Source organism: Oncorhynchus keta, chromosome 15 (assembly GCF_023373465.1).
Source record: "Oncorhynchus keta strain PuntledgeMale-10-30-2019 chromosome 15, Oket_V2, whole genome shotgun sequence".
Classification (NCBI taxonomy): Eukaryota; Metazoa; Chordata; class Actinopteri; order Salmoniformes; family Salmonidae; genus Oncorhynchus; species Oncorhynchus keta.
In genome coordinates, this window is record NC_068435.1 from 37,790,376 (window position 1) to 37,808,146 (window position 17,771).

The 17,771-nt window shown below is 47.0% G+C and overlaps 1 protein-coding gene and 1 long non-coding RNA gene across 7 annotated transcripts in view; both read left to right on the plus strand.

Moving 5' to 3' along the window:
• Positions 1 to 17,771, plus strand: part of LOC118395239 (sodium/potassium-transporting ATPase subunit beta-1-interacting protein 3-like) — a 152,177-nt gene that overhangs the window by 129,529 nt on the left and 4,877 nt on the right. Inside the window, exon 6 of one of the 4 annotated variants that reach the window (XM_052463973.1) lies at positions 13,282 to 14,843. The exons of 1 other annotated variant lie outside the window; for it this stretch is intronic. In XM_052463973.1, the coding sequence (XP_052319933.1) occupies positions 13,282 to 13,382 (101 nt within the window). In that variant the 3' untranslated portion in view covers positions 13,383 to 14,843. Of the gene's footprint in view, positions 1 to 13,281; positions 14,933 to 17,771 lie in introns of those variants that run through there. 2 more of the 4 variants (XM_052463975.1, XM_052463974.1) reach the window with 2 other exon arrangements.
• LOC127907650 (uncharacterized) lies at positions 15,388 to 17,257 on the plus strand. 3 transcript variants are annotated; one of them, XR_008065324.1, is made up of 3 exons: positions 15,388 to 15,566; positions 15,775 to 15,930; positions 16,505 to 17,257. It is a non-coding gene; the product is annotated as an uncharacterized LOC127907650 (long non-coding RNA). The 3 variants fall into 3 exon arrangements; XR_008065327.1 differs by having other exon boundaries at positions 16,557 to 17,257; XR_008065325.1 differs by lacking the exon at positions 16,505 to 17,257 and adding an exon at positions 15,983 to 16,212.

Sequence of the window (17,771 nt, forward strand, 5' to 3'; positions counted from 1 at the left end):
CTGTTGTTTTATCTTCTTTCTGGCTCCCCATCCATCTCCCTCCTTCCCTGTTGTTTTATCTTCTTTCTGGCTCCCCATCCATCTCTCTCCTTCCCTGTTGTTTTATCTTCTTTCTGGCTCCCCATCCATCTCTCCTTCCTTCCCTGTTGTTTTATCTTCTTTCTGGCTCCCCATCCATCTCTCCTTCCTTCCCTGTTGTTTTATCTTCTTTCTGGCTCCCCATCCATCTCTCCTTCCTTCCCTGTTGTTTTATCTTCTTTCTGGCTCCCCATCCATCTCCCTCCTTCCCTGTTGTTTTATCTTCTTTCTGGCTCCCCATCCATCTCTCTCCTTCCCTGTTGTTTTATCTTCTTTCTGGCTCCCCATCCATCTCTCCTTCCCTGTTGTTTTATCTTCTTTCTGGCTCCCCATCCATCTCTCTCCTTCCCCTGTTGTTTTATCTTCTTTCTGGCTCCCCATCCATCTCTCTCCTTCCTGTTCTTCTTTCTGGCTCCCCCATCCATCTCTCTCCTTCCCTGTTCTTCTTTCTGGCTCCCCATCCATCTCTCTCCTTCCCTGTTGTTTTTATCTTCTTTCTGGCTCCCCATCCATCTCTCCTTCCCTGTTGTTTTATCTTCTTTCTGGCTCCCCATCCATCTCTCTCCTTCCCTGTTGTTTTTATCTTCTTTCTGGCTCCCCATCCATCTCTCTCCTTCCCTGTTGTTTTATCTTCTTTCTGGCTCCCCATCCATCTCTCTCCTTCCCTGTTGTTTTATCTTCTTTCTGGCTCCCCATCCATCTCTCTCCTTCCCTGTTGTTTTATCTTCTTTCTGGCTCCCCATCCATCTCTCTCCTTCCCTGTTGTTTTTATCTTCTTTCTGGCTCCCCATCCATCTCTCTCCTTCCCTGTTGTTTTATCTTCTTTCTGGCTCCCCATCCATCTCTCCTTCCTGTTGTTTTATCTTCTTTCTGGCTCCCCATCCATCTCTCTCCTTCCCTGTTCTTCTTTCTGGCTCCCATCTATCTCTCTCCTTCCTGTTGTTTTATCTTCTTTCTGGCTCCCCATCCATCTCTCTCCTTCCCTGTTGTTTTATCTTCTTTCTGGCTCCCCATCCATCTCTCTCCTTCCCTGTTGTTTTATCTTCTTTCTGGCTCCCCATCCATCTCTCTCCTTCCCTGTTGTTTTATCTTCTTTCTGGCTCCCCATCCATCTCTCTCCTTCCCTGTTTTTCTTCTTTCTGGCTCCCATCCATCTCTCTCCTTCCCTGTTGTTTTATCTTCTTTCTGGCTCCCCATCCATCTCTCTCCTTCCCTGTTGTTTTATCTTCTTTCTGGCTCCCCATCCATCTCTCCTTCCCTGTTGTTTTATCTTCTTTCTGGCTCCCCATCCATCTCTCTCCTTCCCTGTTGTTTTATCTTCTTTCTGGCTCCCCATCCATCTCTCCTTCCCTGTTGTTTTATCTTCTTTCTGGCTCCCCATCCATCTCTCTCCTTCCCTGTTGTTTTATCTTCTTTCTGGCTCCCCATCCATCTCTCTCCTTCCCTGTTCTTCTTTCTGGCTCCCCATCCATCTCTCTCCTTCCCTGTTGTTTTTATCTTCTTTCTGGCTCCCCATCCATCTCTCCTTCCCTGTTGTTTTATCTACTTTCTGGCTCCCCATCCATCTCTCTCCTTCCCTGTTGTTTTATCTTCTTTCTGGCTCCCCATCCATCTCTCCTTCCCTGTTGTTTTATCTTCTTTCTGGCTCCCCATCCATCTCTCTCCTTCCCTGTTGTTTTATCTTCTTTCTGGCTCCCCATCCATCTCTCTCCTTCCCTGTTCTTCTTTCTGGCTCCCCATCCATCTCTCTCCTTCCCTGTTGTTTTTATCTTCTTTCTGGCTCCCCATCCATCTCTCCTTCCCTGTTGTTTTATCTACTTTCTGGCTCCCCATCCATCTCTCTCCTTCCCTGTTGTTTTATCTTCTTTCTGGCTCCCCATCCATCTCTCTCCTTCCCTGTTGTTTTATCTTCTTTCTGGCTCCCCATCCATCTCTCTCCTTCCCTGTTGTTTTATCTTCTTTCTGGCTCCCCATCCATCTCTCCTTCCCTGTTGTTTTATCTTCTTTCTGGCTCCCCATCCATCTCTCTCCTTCCCTGTTGTTTTATCTTCTTTCTGGCTCCCCATCCATCTCTCCGTCCCTGTTGTTTTATCTACTTTCTGGCTCCCCATCCATCTCTCTCCTTCCCTGTTGTTTTATCTTCTTTCTGGCTCCCCATCCATCTCTCTCCTTCCCTGTTGTTTTATCGTCTTTCTGGCTTCCCATCCATCTCTCTCCTTCCCTGTTGTTTTATCTTCTTTCTGGCTCCCCATCCATCTCTCCTTCCTTCCCTGTTGTTTTATCTTCTTTCTGGCTCCCCATCCATCTCCCTCCTTCCCTGTTGTTTTATCTTCTTTCTGGCTCCCCATCCATCTCTCCTTCCTTCCCTGTTGTTTTATCTTCTTTCTGGCTCCCCATCCATCTCTCCTTCCTTCCCTGTTGTTTTATCTTCTTTCTGGCTCCCCATCCATCTCTCCTTCCTTCCCTGTTGTTTTATCTTCTTTCTGGCTCCCCATCCATCTCTCTCCTTCCCTGTTGTTTTTATCTTCTTTCTGGCTCCCCATCCATCTCTCCTTCCCTGATGTTTTATCTTCTTTCTGGCTCCCCATCCATCTCTCTCCTTCCCTGTTGTTTTATCTTCTTTCTGGCTCCCCATCCATCTCTCTCCTTCCCTGTTCTTCTTTGTGGCTCCCCATCCATCTCTCTCCTTCCCTGTTCTTCTTTCTGGCTCCCCATCCATCTCTCTCTTTCCCTGTTGTTTTATCTTCTTTCTGGCTCCCCATCCATCTCTCCTTCCCTGTTGTTTTATCTTCTTTCTGGCTCCCCATCCATCTCTCTCCTTCCTGTTGTTTTATCTTCTTTCTGGCTCCCCATCCATCTCTCTCCTTCCCTGTTGTTTTATTGTTCTTCTTTCTGGCTCCCCATCCGTCTCTCTCCTTCCCTGTTCTTCTTTCTGGCTCCCCATCCATCTCTCTCCTTCCCTGTTGTTTTTATCTTCTTTCTGGCTCCCCATCCATCTCTCCGTCCCTGTTGTTTTTTCTACTTTCTGGCTCCCCATCCATCTCTCTCCTTCCCTGTTGTTTTATCTTCTTTCTGGCTCCCCATCCCTCTCTCTCCTTCCCTGTTGTTTTATCGTCTTTCTGGCTTCCCATCCATCTCTCTCCTTCCCTGTTGTTTTATCTTCTTTCTGGCTCCCCATCCATCTCTCCTTCCTTCCCTGTTGTTTTATCTTCTTTCTGGCTCCCCATCCATCTCCTCCTTCCCTGTTGTTTTATCTTCTTTCTGGCTCCCCATCCATCTCTCTCCTTCCCTGTTGTTTTATCTTCTTTCTGGCTCCCCATCCATCTCTCTCCTTCCCTGTTGTTTTATCTTCTTTCTGGCTCCCCATCCATCTCTCCTTCCTTCCCTGTTGTTTTATCTTCTTTCTGGCTCCCCATCCATCTCTCCTTCCTTCCCTGTTGTTTTATCTTCTTTCTGGCTCCCCATCCATCTCTCTCCTTCCCTGTTGTTTTTATCTTCTTTCTGGCTCCCCATCCATCTCTCCTTCCCTGATGTTTTATCTTCTTTCTGGCTCCCCATCCATCTCTCTCCTTCCCTGTTGTTTTATCTTCTTTCTGGCTCCCCATCCATCTCTCTCCTTCCCTGTTCTTCTTTTGGCTCCCCATCCATCTCTCTCCTTCCCTGTTCTTCTTTCTGGCTCCCCATCCATCTCTCTCCTTCCCTGTTGTTTTATCTTCTTTCTGGCTCCCCATCCATCTCTCCTTCCCTGTTGTTTTATCTTCTTTCTGGCTCCCCATCCATCTCTCTCCTTCCCTGTTGTTTTATCTTCTTTCTGGCTCCCCATCCATCTCTCTCCTTCCCTGTTGTTTTTTTGTTCTTCTTTCTGGCTCCCCATCCGTCTCTCTCCTTCCCTGTTCTTCTTTCTGGCTCCCCATCCATCTCTCTCCTTCCCTGTTGTTTTTATCTTCTTTCTGGCTCCCCATCCATCTCTCCGTCCCTGTTGTTTTATCTACTTTCTGGCTCCCCATCCATCTCTCTCCTTCCCTGTTGTTTTATCTTCTTTCTGGCTCCCCATCCATCTCTCTCCTTCCCTGTTGTTTTATCGTCTTTCTGGCTTCCCATCCATCTCTCTCCTTCCCTGTTGTTTTATCTTCTTTCTGGCTCCCCATCCATCTCTCCTTCCTTCCCTGTTGTTTTATCTTCTTTCTGGCTCCCCATCCATCTCTCTCCTTCCCTGTTGTTTTATCTTCTTTCTGGCTCCCCATCCATCTCTCTCCTTCCCTGTTGTTTTATCTTCTTTCTGGCTCCCCATCCATCTCTCTCCTTCCCTGTTGTTTTATCTTCTTTCTGGCTCCCATCCATCTCTCCTTCCTTCCCTGTTGTTTTATCTTCTTTCTGGCTCCCCATCCATCTCTCCTTCCTTCCCTGTTGTTTTATCTTCTTTCTGGCTCCCCATCCATCTCTCCTTCCTTCCCTGTTGTTTTATCTTCTTTCTGGCTCCCATCCATCTCCCTCCTTCCCTGTTGTTTTATCTTCTTTCTGGCTCCCCATCCATCTCTCTCCTTCCCTGTTGTTTTATCTTCTTTCTGGCTCCCCATCCATCTCTCCTTCCCTGTTGTTTTATCTTCTTTCTGGCTCCCCATCCATCTCTCTCCTTCCCTGTTGTTTTATCTTCTTTCTGGCTCCCCATCCATCTCTCTCCTTCCCTGTTCTTCTTTCTGGCTCCCCATCCATCTCTCTCCTTCCCTGTTCTTCTTTCTGCTCCCCATCCATCTCTCCTTCCCTGTTGTTTTTATCTTCTTTCTGGCTCCCCATCCATCTCTCCTTCCCTGTTGTTTTATCTTCTTTCTGGCTCCCCATCCATCTCTCTCCTTCCCTGTTGTTTTTATCTTCTTTCTGGCCCCCCATCCATCTCTCTCCTTCCCTGTTGTTTTATCTTCTTTCTGGCTCCCCATCCATCTCTCTCCTTCCCTGTTGTTTTATCTTCTTTCTGGCTCCCCATCCATCTCTCTCCTTCCCTGTTGTTTTATCTTCTTTCTGGCTCCCCATCCATCTCTCTCCTTCCCTGTTGTTTTATCTTCTTTCTGGCTCCCCATCCATCTCTCTCCTTCCCTGTTGTTTTATCTTCTTTCTGGCTCCCCATCCATCTCTCCTTCCCTGTTGTTTTATCTTCTTTCTGGCTCCCCATCCATCTCTCTCCTTCCCTGTTCTTCTTTGTGGCTCCCCATCCATCTCTCTCCTTCCCTGTTCTTCTTTCTGGCTCCCCATCCATCTCTCTCCTTCCCTGTTGTTTTATCTTCTTTCTGGCTCCCCATCCATCTCTCTCCTTCCCTGTTGTTTTATCTTCTTTCTGGCTCCCCATCCATCTCTCCTTCCCTGTTGTTTTATCTTCTTTCTGGCTCCCCATCCATCTCTCTCCTTCCCTGTTGTTTTATCTTCTTTCTGGCTCCCCATCCATCTCTCCTTCCCTGTTGTTTTATCTTCTTTCTGGCTCCCCATCCATCTCTCTCCTTCCCTGTTGTTTTATCTTCTTTCTGGCTCCCCATCCATCTCTCTCCTTCCCTGTTGTTTTATCTTCTTTCTGGCTCCCCATCCATCTCTCTCCTTCCCTGTTGTTTTATCTTCTTTCTGGCTCCCCATCCATCTCTCTCCTTCCCTGTTCTTCTTTCTGGCTCCCCATCCATCTCTCTCCTTCCCTGTTCTTCTTTCTGGCTCCCCATCCATCTCTCCTTCCCTGTTGTTTTATCTACTTTCTGGCTCCCCATCCATCTCTCTCCTTCCCTGTTGTTTTATCTTCTTTCTGGCTCCCCATCCATCTCTCCTTCCCTGTTGTTTTATCTTCTTTCTGGCTCCCCATCCATCTCTCTCCTTCCCTGTTGTTTTATCTTCTTTCTGGCTCCCCATCCATCTCTCTCCTTCCCTGTTCTTCTTTCTGGCTCCCCATCCATCTCTCTCCTTCCCTGTTGTTTTTATCTTCTTTCTGGCTCCCCATCCATCTCTCCTTCCCTGTTGTTTTATCTACTTTCTGGCTCCCCATCCATCTCTCTCCTTCCCTGTTGTTTTATCTTCTTTCTGGCTCCCCATCCATCTCTCTCCTTCCCTGTTGTTTTATCTTCTTTCTGGCTCCCCATCCATCTCTCTCCTTCCCTGTTGTTTTATCTTCTTTCTGGCTCCCCATCCATCTCTCCTTCCCTGTTGTTTTATCTTCTTTCTGGCTCCCCATCCATCTCTCTCCTTCCCTGTTGTTTTATCTTCTTTCTGGCTCCCCATCCATCTCTCCGTCCCTGTTGTTTTATCTACTTTCTGGCTCCCCATCCATCTCTCCTTCCCTGTTGTTTTATCTTCTTTCTGGCTCCCCATCCATCTCTCTCCTTCCCTGTTGTTTTATCGTCTTTCTGGCTTCCCATCCATCTCTCTCCTTCCCTGTTGTTTTATCTTCTTTCTGGCTCCCCATCCATCTCTCCTTCCTTCCCTGTTGTTTTATCTTCTTTCTGGCTCCCCATCCATCTCCCTCCTTCCCTGTTGTTTTATCTTCTTTCTGGCTCCCCATCCATCTCTCCTTCCTTCCCTGTTGTTTTATCTTCTTTCTGGCTCCCCATCCATCTCTCTCCTTCCCTGTTGTTTTATCTTCTTTCTGGCTCCCCATCCATCTCTCCTTCCTTCCCTGTTGTTTTATCTTCTTTCTGGCTCCCCATCCATCTCTCTCCTTCCCTGTTGTTTTTATCTTCTTTCTGGCTCCCCATCCATCTCTCCTTCCCTGATGTTTTTATCTTCTTTCTGGCTCCCCATCCATCTCTCTCCTTCCCTGTTGTTTTATCTTCTTTCTGGCTCCCCATCCATCTCTCTCCTTCCCTGTTCTTCTTTGTGGCTCCCCATCCATCTCTCTCCTTCCCTGTTCTTCTTTCTGGCTCCCCATCCATCTCTCTCCTTCCCTGTTGTTTTATCTTCTTTCTGGCTCCCCATCCATCTCTCTCCTTCCCTGTTGTTTTATCTTCTTTCTGGCTCCCCATCCATCTCTCTCCTTCCCTGTTGTTTTATCTTCTTTCTGGCTCCCCATCCATCTCTCTCCTTCCCTGTTGTTTTATTGTTCTTCTTTCTGGCTCCCCATCCGTCTCTCTCCTTCCCTGTTCTTCTTTCTGGCTCCCCATCCATCTCTCTCCTTCCCTGTTGTTTTTATCTTCTTTCTGGCTCCCCATCCATCTCTCCGTCCCTGTTGTTTTATCTACTTTCTGGCTCCCCATCCATCTCTCTCCTTCCCTGTTGTTTTATCTTCTTTCTGGCTCCCCATCCATCTCTCTCCTTCCCTGTTGTTTTATCGTCTTTCTGGCTTCCCATCCATCTCTCTCCTTCCCTGTTGTTGTATCTTCTTTCTGGCTCCCCATCCATCTCTCCTTCCTTCCCTGTTGTTTTATCTTCTTTCTGGCTCCCCATCCATCTCCCTCCTTCCCTGTTGTTTTATCTTCTTTCTGGCTCCCCATCCATCTCTCTCCTTCCCTGTTGTTTTATCTTCTTTCTGGCTCCCATCCATCTCTCCTTCCTTCCCTGTTGTTTTATCTTCTTTCTGGCTCCCCATCCATCTCTCCTTCCTTCCCTGTTGTTTTATCTTCTTTCTGGCTCCCCATCCATCTCTCCTTCCTTCCCTGTTGTTTTATCTTCTTTCTGGCTCCCCATCCATCTCCCTCCTTCCCTGTTGTTTTATCTTCTTTCTGGCTCCCCATCCATCTCTCTCCTTCCCTGTTGTTTTATCTTCTTTCTGGCTCCCCATCCATCTCTCCTTCCCTGTTGTTTTATCTTCTTTCTGGCTCCCCATCCATCTCTCTCCTTCCCTGTTGTTTTATCTTCTTTCTGGCTCCCCATCCATCTCTCTCCTTCCCTGTTCTTCTTTCTGGCTCCCCATCCATCTCTCTCCTTCCCTGTTGTTTTATCTTCTTTCTGGCTCCCCATCCATCTCTCTCCTTCCCTGTTGTTTTTATCTTCTTTCTGGCTCCCCATCCATCTCTCTCCTTCCCTGTTGTTTTATCTTCTTTCTGGCTCCCCATCCATCTCTCTCCTTCCCTGTTGTTTTATCTTCTTTCTGGCTCCCCATCCATCTCTCCTTCCCTGTTGTTTTTATCTTCTTTCTGGCTCCCCATCCATCTCTCTCCTTCCCTGTTGTTTTTATCTTCTTTCTGGCTCCCCATCCATCTCTCTCCTTCCCTGTTGTTTTATCTTCTTTCTGGCTCCCCATCCATCTCTCCTTCCCTGTTGTTTTTATCTTCTTTCTGGCTCCCCATCCATCTCTCCTTCCCTGTTGTTTTTATCTTCTTTCTGGCTCCCCATCCATCTCTCTCCTTCCCTGTTGTTTTATCTTCTTTCTGGCTCCCCATCCATCTCTCTCCTTCCCTGTTCTTCTTTCTGGCTCCCCATCCATCTCTCTCCTTCCCTGTTCTTCTTTCTGGCTCCCCATCCATCTCTCCTTCCCTGTTGTTTTTATCTTCTTTCTGGCTCCCCATCCATCTCTCTCCTTCCCTGTTGTTTTGTCTTCTTTCTGGCTCCCCATCCATCTCTCCTTCCCTGTTGTTTTTATCTTCTTTCTGGCTCCCCATCCATCTCTCCTTCCCTGTTGTTTTTATCTTCTTTCTGGCTCCCCATCCATCTCTCTCCTTCCCTGTTGTTTTGTCTTCTTTCTGGCTCCCCATCCATCTCTCTGTCCCTGTTGTTTTTATCTTCTTTCTGGCTCCCCATCCATCTCTCCTTCCCTGTTGTTTTTATCTTCTTTCTGGCTCCCCATCCATCTCTCTCCTTCCCTGTTGTTTTATCTTCTTTTTCCCCATCCATCTCTCTCCTTCCCTGTTCTTCTTTCTGGCTCCCCATCCATCCATCCATCTCTCCTTCCCTGTTGTTTTATCTTCTTTCTGGCTCCCCATCCATCTCTCCTTCCCTGTTGTTTTATCTTCTTTCTGGCTCCCCATCCATCTCTCTCCTTCCCTGTTCTTCTTTCTGGCTCCCCATCCATCTCTCTCCTTCCCTGTTGTTTTGTCTTCTTTCTGGCTCCCCATCCATCTCTCTGTCCCTGTTGTTTTATCTTCTTTCTGGCTCCCCATCCATCTCTCCTTCCCTGTTGTTTTATCTTCTTTCTGGCTCCCCATCCATCTCTCTCCTTCCCTGTTCTTCTTTCTGGCTCCCCATCCATCTCTCTCCTTCCCTGTTGTTTTATCTTCTTTCTGGCTCCCCATCCATCTCTCCTTCCCTGTTCTTCTTTCTGGCTCCCCATCCATCTCTCCTTCCCTGTTGTTTTAGAACCAATCTAGGCAACCATAGACCTACAAACTACCTAGAAAGGAAACAGCCCCATAAACATATAAAAACCCCTAGAACAGTCAAAACACATAAATCCCCCCATGTCACACCCTGAGCTAACCAAAATAATAAAGAAAACAAAGATAACTAAGGCCAGGGCGTGACAATAGGTTAGTACATGTACCACTGGAACAGCTCAACATCAGCTGTAGTTTTGCCATATTCAGTTTGGTACATTAATACATTACAATTATATCACAAACCATGTCTCACACAGTGTGATTTTCCCAGTCACTATTTCTCTCAATCTTCCCCACCGCTTTATCTCTATTAGGGCACAAGGCAAGGCCCGAATGCAGACATAGGAGGCACATGGTTGAGCTCCGGTTTTTATTATACCAATATGGGTAGGCAAAAGGGAGGTCGGGGACAGGCGATAGTTCATAAACCAGGTCAGAGTCCAAACAGTACCAGGCAATAGGCAGGCTCGAGGTCAGGACAGGCAGGGGTTCAGTGAACAGGTCCAAGTCCAAACAGTACAAGGGGATAGGCAGGGCTTCAGTGAACAGGTTCGAGTCCAAACAGTACAAGGGGATAGGCAGGGCTTCAGTGAACAGGTCCAAGTCCAAACAGTACAAGGGGATAGGCAGGGCTTCAGTGAACAGGTCCAAGTCCAAACAGTACAAGGGGATAGGCAGGGCTTCAGTGAACAGGTTCAAGTCCAAACAGTACAAGGGGATAGTCAGGGCTTCAGTGAACAGGTCCAAGTCCAAACAGTACAAGGGGATAGGCAGGGCTTCAGTGAACAGGTCCAAGTCCAAACAGTACAAGGGGATAGGCAGGGCTTCAGTGAACAGGTCCGAGTCCAAACAGTACAAGGGGATAGGCAGGGCTTCAGTGAACAGGTCCAAGTCCAAACAGTACAAGGGGATAGGCAGGGCTTCAGTGAACAGGTTCAAGTCCAAACAGTACAAGGGGATAGTCAGGGCTTCAGTGAACAGGTCCAAGTCCAAACAGTACAAGGGGATAGGCAGGGCTTCAGTGAACAGGTCCAAGTCCAAACAGTACAAGGGGATAGGCAGGGCTTCAGTGAACAGGTCCGAGTCCAAACAGTACAAGGGGATAGGCAGGGCTTCAGTGAACAGGTCCAAGTCCAAACAGTACAAGGGGATAGTCAGGGCTTCAGTGAACAGGTCCAAGTCCAAACAGTACAAGGGGATAGGCAGGGCTTCAGTGAACAGGTCCAAGTCCAAACAGTACAAGGGGATAGGCAGGGCTTCAGTGAACAGGTTCAAGTCCAAACAGTACAAGGGGATAGTCAGGGCTTCAGTGAACAGGTCCAAGTCCAAACAGTACAAGGGGATAGGCAGGGCTTCAGTGAACAGGTCCAAGTCCAAACAGTACAAGGGGATAGGCAGGGCTTCAGTGAACAGGTCCGAGTCCAAACAGTACAAGGGGATAGGCAGGGCTTCAGTGAACAGGTCCAAGTCCAAACAGTACAAGGGGATAGTCAGGGCTTCAGTGAACAGGTCCAAGTCCAAACAGTACAAGGGGATAGGCAGGGCTTCAGTGAACAGGTCCAAGTCCAAACAGTACAAGGGGATAGGCAGGGCTTCAGTGAACAGGTCCGAGTCCAAACAGTACAAGGGGATAGGCAGGGCTTCAGTGAACAGGTCCAAGTCCAAACAGTACAAGGGGATAGGCAGGGCTTCAGTGAACAGGTCCAAGTCCAAACAGTACAAGGGGATAGGCAGGGCTTCAGTGAACAGGTCCAAGTCCAAACAGTACAAGGGGATAGGCAGGGCTTCAGTGAACAGGTCCAAGTCCAAACAGTACAAGGGGATAGGCAGGGCTTCAGTGAACAGGTCCAAGTCCAAACAGTACAAGGGGATAGGCAGGGCTTCAGTGAACAGGTCCGAGTCCAAACAGTACAAGGGGATAGGCAGGGCTTCAGTGAACAGGTCCAAGTCCAAACAGTACAAGGAGATAGGCAGGTTCGAGTCCAAACAGTACAAGGAGATAGGCAGGTTCGAGTCCAAACAGTACAAGGAGATAGGCAGGTTCGAGTCCAAACAGTACAAGGGGATAGGGAGGTTCGAGTCCAAACAGTACAAGGAGATAGGGAGGTTCGAGTCCAAACAGTACAAGGGGATAGGGAGGTTCGAGTCCAAACAGTACAAGGAGATAGGCAGGTTCGAGTCCAAACAGTACAAGGAGATAGGCAGGTTCGAGTCCAAACAGTACAAGGAGATAGGCAGGTTCGAGTCCAAACAGTACAAGGAGATAGGCAGGTTCGAGTCCAAACAGTACAAGGGGATAGGCAGGTTCGAGTCCAAACAGTACAAGGAGATAGGGAGGTTCGAGTCCAAACAGTACAAGGGGATAGGCAGGTTCGAGTCCAAACAGTACAAGGGGATAGGGAGGTTCGAGTCCAAACAGTACAAGGAGATAGGGAGGTTCGAGTCCAAACAGTACAAGGAGATAGGCAGGTTCGAGTCCAAACAGTACAAGGGGATAGGGAGGTTCGAGTCCAAACAGTACAAGGAGATAGGGAGGTTCGAGTCCAAACAGTACAAGGAGATAGGCAGGTTCGAGTCCAAACAGTACAAGGAGATAGGCAGGTTCGAGTCCAAACAGTACAAGGAGATAGGCAGGTTCGAGTCCAAACAGTACAAGGGGATAGGCAGGTTCGAGTCCAAACAGTACAAGGAGATAGGCAGGTTCGAGTCCAAACAGTACAAGGAGATAGGCAGGTTCGAGTCCAAACAGTACAAGGAGATAGGCAGGTTCGAGTCCAAACAGTACAAGGAGATAGGCAGGTTCGAGTCCAAACAGTACAAGGAGATAGGCAGGTTCGAGTCCAAACAGTACAAGGAGATAGGCAGGTTCGAGTCCAAACAGTACAAGGAGATAGGCAGGTTCGAGTCCAAACAGTACAAGGAGATAGGCAGGTTCGAGTCCAAACAGTACAAGGAGATAGGCAGGTTCGAGTCCAAACAGTACAAGGAGATAGGCAGGTTCGAGTCCAAACAGTACAAGGGGATAGGGAGGTTCGAGTCCAAACAGTACAAGGAGATAGGAGGTTCGAGTCCAAACAGTACAAGGAGATAGGCAGGTTCGAGTCCAAACAGTACAAGGAGAGGAGATTAGGCAGGTTCGAGTCCAAACAGTACAAGGAGATAGGCAGGTTCGAGTCCAAACAGTACAAGGAGATAGGCATGTTCGAGTCCAAACAGTACAAGGAGATAGGCAGGTTCGAGTCCAAACAGTACAAGGGGATAGGCAGGTTCGAGTCCAAACAGTACAAGGGGATAGGCAGGTTCGAGTCCAAACAGTACAAGGGGATAGGCAGGTTCGAGTCCAAACAGTACAAGGAGATAGGCAGGTTCGAGTCCAAACAGTACAAGGGGATAGGCAGGTTCGAGTCCAAACAGTACAAGGAGATAGGCAGGTTCAAGTCCAAACAGTACAAGGGGATAGGCAGGTTCGAGTCCAAACAGTACAAGGGGATAGGCAGGTTCGAGGTCAGAACAGGCAGAGTGGTCAGGCAGGCGGATTTGGCATCAGGACAGGCAAGGGTCAAAAACCAGGAGGGCTAGGAAAAAACAGAGACTGGGAAAAATAGAAGCTAAGAGAAACGCTGGTTGACTTTGCTAAACAAGATGAACTGGCACAGAGAGACAGGAAACATAGGGATAAATACACCGGGGACTAATGGGGAAAACAGGAGACACCTGGAGGTGGATGGAGACAATCACAAAGACAGGCGTGTCAATCTCTCTCTCTCTCCCTTTTCTCTCTCTCTCTCGCTCTATGTCTTACTGTTCTGCTATGTGGGAGGTCAGGGGTGGAGAAAATTATATCCATCATTATCTGTGTCTTTATATATTAAATTATATCCATCATTATCTCCTAACAATATTTTACCTTTCACCTCTAATCAAGGCAGAGAAAATCACTGGTACAGACAAGTCCAGGCCAGCCGTGTGTGTGTGTGTTCAACCTTTGTTCGTGTCACTCACCTTACTGGAGCTGCCACTTCCTGAGCCTATATATCACTGGCTGAGGGGAAACTGAGAATCCCAAGGAGCTGGAATGGAGCCAGAAGAGAGAGACATAATAGCTTGTCACTCCTCTTTAATCTTTATCTACAGATAAGTTGACCTATCAGGAACTCTAGTCCCTACAATTTACTTCAAATATTCTGTTTGTCTGTTTGAATCTCTCATAAAACAACTGTTCCAAGTGGAGCAGTTTCCTGACCACTACTCAGTGTATGTTTTTATCGAAGTGGAACCACTTCTGTCAGGATTAGTTATCTTCAAGAACCACCACCAAATTAATGTCCTGTTGAAACGAGCCAGTTGCACTGCATCCTGTCCTCTATGGTGTATACTGGGCTCTCAAATCCATTGAGCCAGTTTCACCGCATCCTGTCCTCTATGGTGTTTACTGGGCTCTCAGATCCATTGAGCCAGTTTCACCGCATCCTGTCCTCTATGGTGTATACTGGGCTCTCAGATCCATTGAGCCAGTTTCACCGCATCCTGTCCTCTATGGTGTTTACTGGGCTCTCAGATCCATTGAGACAGTTTCACTGCATCCTGTCCTCTGTGGTGTGTACTGGGCTCTCAGATCCATTGAGCCAGTTTCACTGTATCCTGTCCTCTGTGGTGTTTACTGGGCTCTCAGATCCATTGAGCCAGTTTCACTATATCCTGTCCTATGTGGTGTTTACTGGGCTCTCAGATACATTGAGCCAGTTTCACTGTATCCTGTCCTCTGTGGTGTTTACTGGGCTCTCAGATCCATTGAGCCAGTTTCACTGTATCCTGTCCTCTGTGGTGTGTACTGGGCTCTCAGATCCATTGAGCCAGTTTCACTGTATCCTGTCCTCTGTGGTGTTTACTGGGCTCTCAGATCCATTGAGATAATACACGCACATGCTGTTTTCACACACTCCTTTAACCTAATCTCATTGGCTCTGTGTCAGTGAACAGTCCTTTCCTTACTCTTTTCCCCTATCTATCTCTCTCCCTCTCTCTGACTGTTTTCAGCACTCTGTACTTCTCTTTTTCAGAGTAAATAAACAGAGAGTTAGTTTGTCGGTCTGTCACTTAGTGAAGGTCACCCTCTGTTTTTCAGCGATAAAGAGCTTATTTTGACAGCTCTCGCATCGTGCCCTGGGCTCACAGAAGTGTTCCTCTACCTCAGATAGTCAATAGAAATATGGAATTGTGTGTTTTTGGATGTATTTTTTGGTACCCCCTTGGAATGTCAACACTTGTCTTTGAGCCCTCTCATGCTGTAGGTCTAACTCTGTGTTTTGTAGCATTGGGCTCTTTTCTCTCTACTTTAATTTGCCATAATCACTATTGTTTTCTTCCATTTTTTCAATCCATATCTGTCATGTAATGTTGTTTTACTATGGTTTCTTTCTGCCTATCAATGTCTTGTCATCTTCTGATCACATTTGTCATTTTACCATTTGATCCTTTTGTTTTCAGTTGATTTTGTTGGTGGATTTGACCCCCTCCCTCTCTACCATGTCAATGAGAAACCATCCCATCTCCTCTTAAAGCCCATGTACCTGTAAGTAGGGTGTGTGTGTGTGTGTGTGGGGGGGGGGTTATTTTTTCTTGTCTGTGAGTTTTTTATGTTTGTGTATGTGTCAGTTAGTTTTCATTATATGAACACTGTATCGTGTCTTCCAAAGGGAGTCTAGGCAGTACATAGTGTTATGTATTCTAATAGCTCTTCTCATGTTTCTCTGAGCTAGGACCTTTACCATTGTGCTGAGAACTCTCTCTTGCATGACTTTGTTTCTCTGCAGCTCGTCTTTGAGATGAATTAAGATGTAACTTATTCTTTGTTAACACAGTGTTAATTGGATTAAGCCCTTTAATTACTCCACTCTGATCGGCTTTTCAGTTTTCACCTAACAAGCACGCAATTAAAAATGACAGCAGATCATTGGTTCCATGGTGTGATGTCATAGGGGTCGGGGCATTTTATATGGTCCCAGAGAAAACAGGACAGAGCTTTGGACATGTTCCGACTGTAAATGGCCAGTGATAAAGGTATGTGGCTCTGGGAATAGGGAATAGGGTGTCATCTGGGACATGTTGGTAGGTGTTAATATCCTCACCAACACGTCTGCTAGTGTATGCCCAGTTAGGCTCCCTGTCTGTGGGTGAATATGAGAAATAGGCTAGTGTATAGCCAGTTAGGTTCCCTGTCTGTGGGTGAATATGAGAAATAGGCTAGTGTATAGCCAGTTAGGCTCCCTGTCTGTGGGTGAATATGAGAAATAGGCTAGTGTATAGCCAGTTAGGCTCCCTGTCTGTGGGTGAATATGAGAAATAGGCTAGTGTATAGCCAGTTAGGCTCCCTGTCTGTGGGTGAATATGAGAAATAGGCTAGTGTATGCCCAGTTAGGCTCCCTGTCTGTGGGTGAATATGAGAAATAGGCTAGTGTATAGCCAGTTAGGCTCCCTGTCTGTGGGTGAATATGAGAAATAGGCTAGTGTATAGCCAGTTAGGCTCCCTGTCTGTGGGTGAATATGAGAAATAGGCTAGTGTATAGCCAGTTAGGTTCCCTGTCTGTGGGTGAATATGAGAAATAGGCTAGTGTATAGCCAGTTAGGCTCCCTGTCTGTGGGTGAATATGAGAAATAGGCTAGTGTATAGCCAGTTAGGCTCCCTGTCTGTGGGTGAATATGAGAAATAGGCTAGTGTATAGCCAGTTAGGCTCCCTGTCTGTGGGTGAATATGAGAAATAGGCTAGTGTATGCCCAGTTAGGCTCCCTGTCTGTGGGTGAATATGAGAAATAGGCTAGTGTATAGCCAGTTGGGCTCCCTGTCTGTGGGTGAATATGAGAAATAGGCTACTGTATGCCCAGTTAGGCTCCCTGTCTGTGGGTGAATATGAGAAATAGGCTAGTGTATAGCCAGTTAGGCTCCCTGTCTGTGGGTGAATATGAGAAATAGGCTAGTGCATGCCCAGTTAGGCTCCCTGTCTGTGGGTGAATATGAGAAATAGGCTACTGTATAGCCAGTTAGGCTCCCTGTCTGGGTGGGTGAATATGAGAAATAGGCTACTGTATAGCCAGTTAGGCTCCCTGTCTGTGGGTGAATATGAGAAATAGGCTAGTGCATAGCCAGTTAGGCTCCCTGTCTGTGGGTGAATATGAGAAATAGGCTAGTGTATAGCCAGTTAGGCTCCCTGTCTGTGGGTGAATATGAGAAATAGGCTAGTGTATGCCCAGTTAGGCTCCCTGTCTGTGGGTGAATATGAGAAATAGGCTAGTGTATAGCCAGTTGGGCTCCCTGTCTGTGGGTGAATATGAGAAATAGGCTACTGTATAGCCAGTTAGGCTCCCTGTCTGGTTGGGTGAATATGAGAAATATGCTAGTGTGTGGGAGTCTAGAGTTAGGTTTCCTGTCTGATCCAGTTAACCATGCACTTCAATACCTCAACACATCAGCCCAGTGTGTTTTCATTAAAGATTAGCCCATATAAAATCAATAAATATATGAATTGTACAGGTTTTGTTATTGGGATGAAGTAGATAAAAACCGTATCATGGTAGACTATTCTTCTGTGACTCGTATTAACGTTCTTTCTGGTTCTGCTAGCTCTGTGTGGGAGAATGAATAAGCCTGACTGGAGTAAACAACACTATTAAACCTGCTATATCTTGTCTGAAGGCTCAGGGGAATATGTAGGTTTGTCATGTCATTGTGTGTGTGCGTGTGTGTGTGTGTGTGTTTGTGCATTTATCCATATAGACATACAGGTAGCTGCCAAATAATGGAAACACAAACATATTGTTTTAATAGGGCCACCACAAGCTGCCAGACGACCTTCAACGCACCTTGGCATAGATTCTACAAGTGTCTGGAACTCTATCGGAGGGATGCCACACCAGTCTTCCATGAGAAATTCCATCATTTGGTGTTGTGTTGATGGTGGTGGAAAACACTGCCTTAGGCACCACTCCAGAATCTCCCACAGGTGTTCAATTGGGTTGAGTTCTGGCGGCTGCGACGGCCATATCATGAAACATCAGCAAGTTCAGCAGTCTTCATCACTGAAGCTCCTGCTAAACCTGCCCCAACAATCACCACTCTTTCAAAGTCACTGAGCTCTCTTCTTCCTGCCATGGTAGCCGAAATAATGGGCACCTGGGCATTTTATACGACCCTAAGCACGCTGAGATGTTAATTCCACACCTGTGTGCAAGCACCTGCTTTCAACATACTTTGTGTACCTCATTTACTCAAGTGTTTCCTTTATTTTGGCAGTTACCTGTAGATAATACCATGGATTGGAGGTTCCCTGCCTTATAACCACCATCACAGCTTCCATTGGAATGATCTATTCAATTATGCAGGAAACTTAATAACAATTTGGGCAGTGGCGTCAGTCCTTT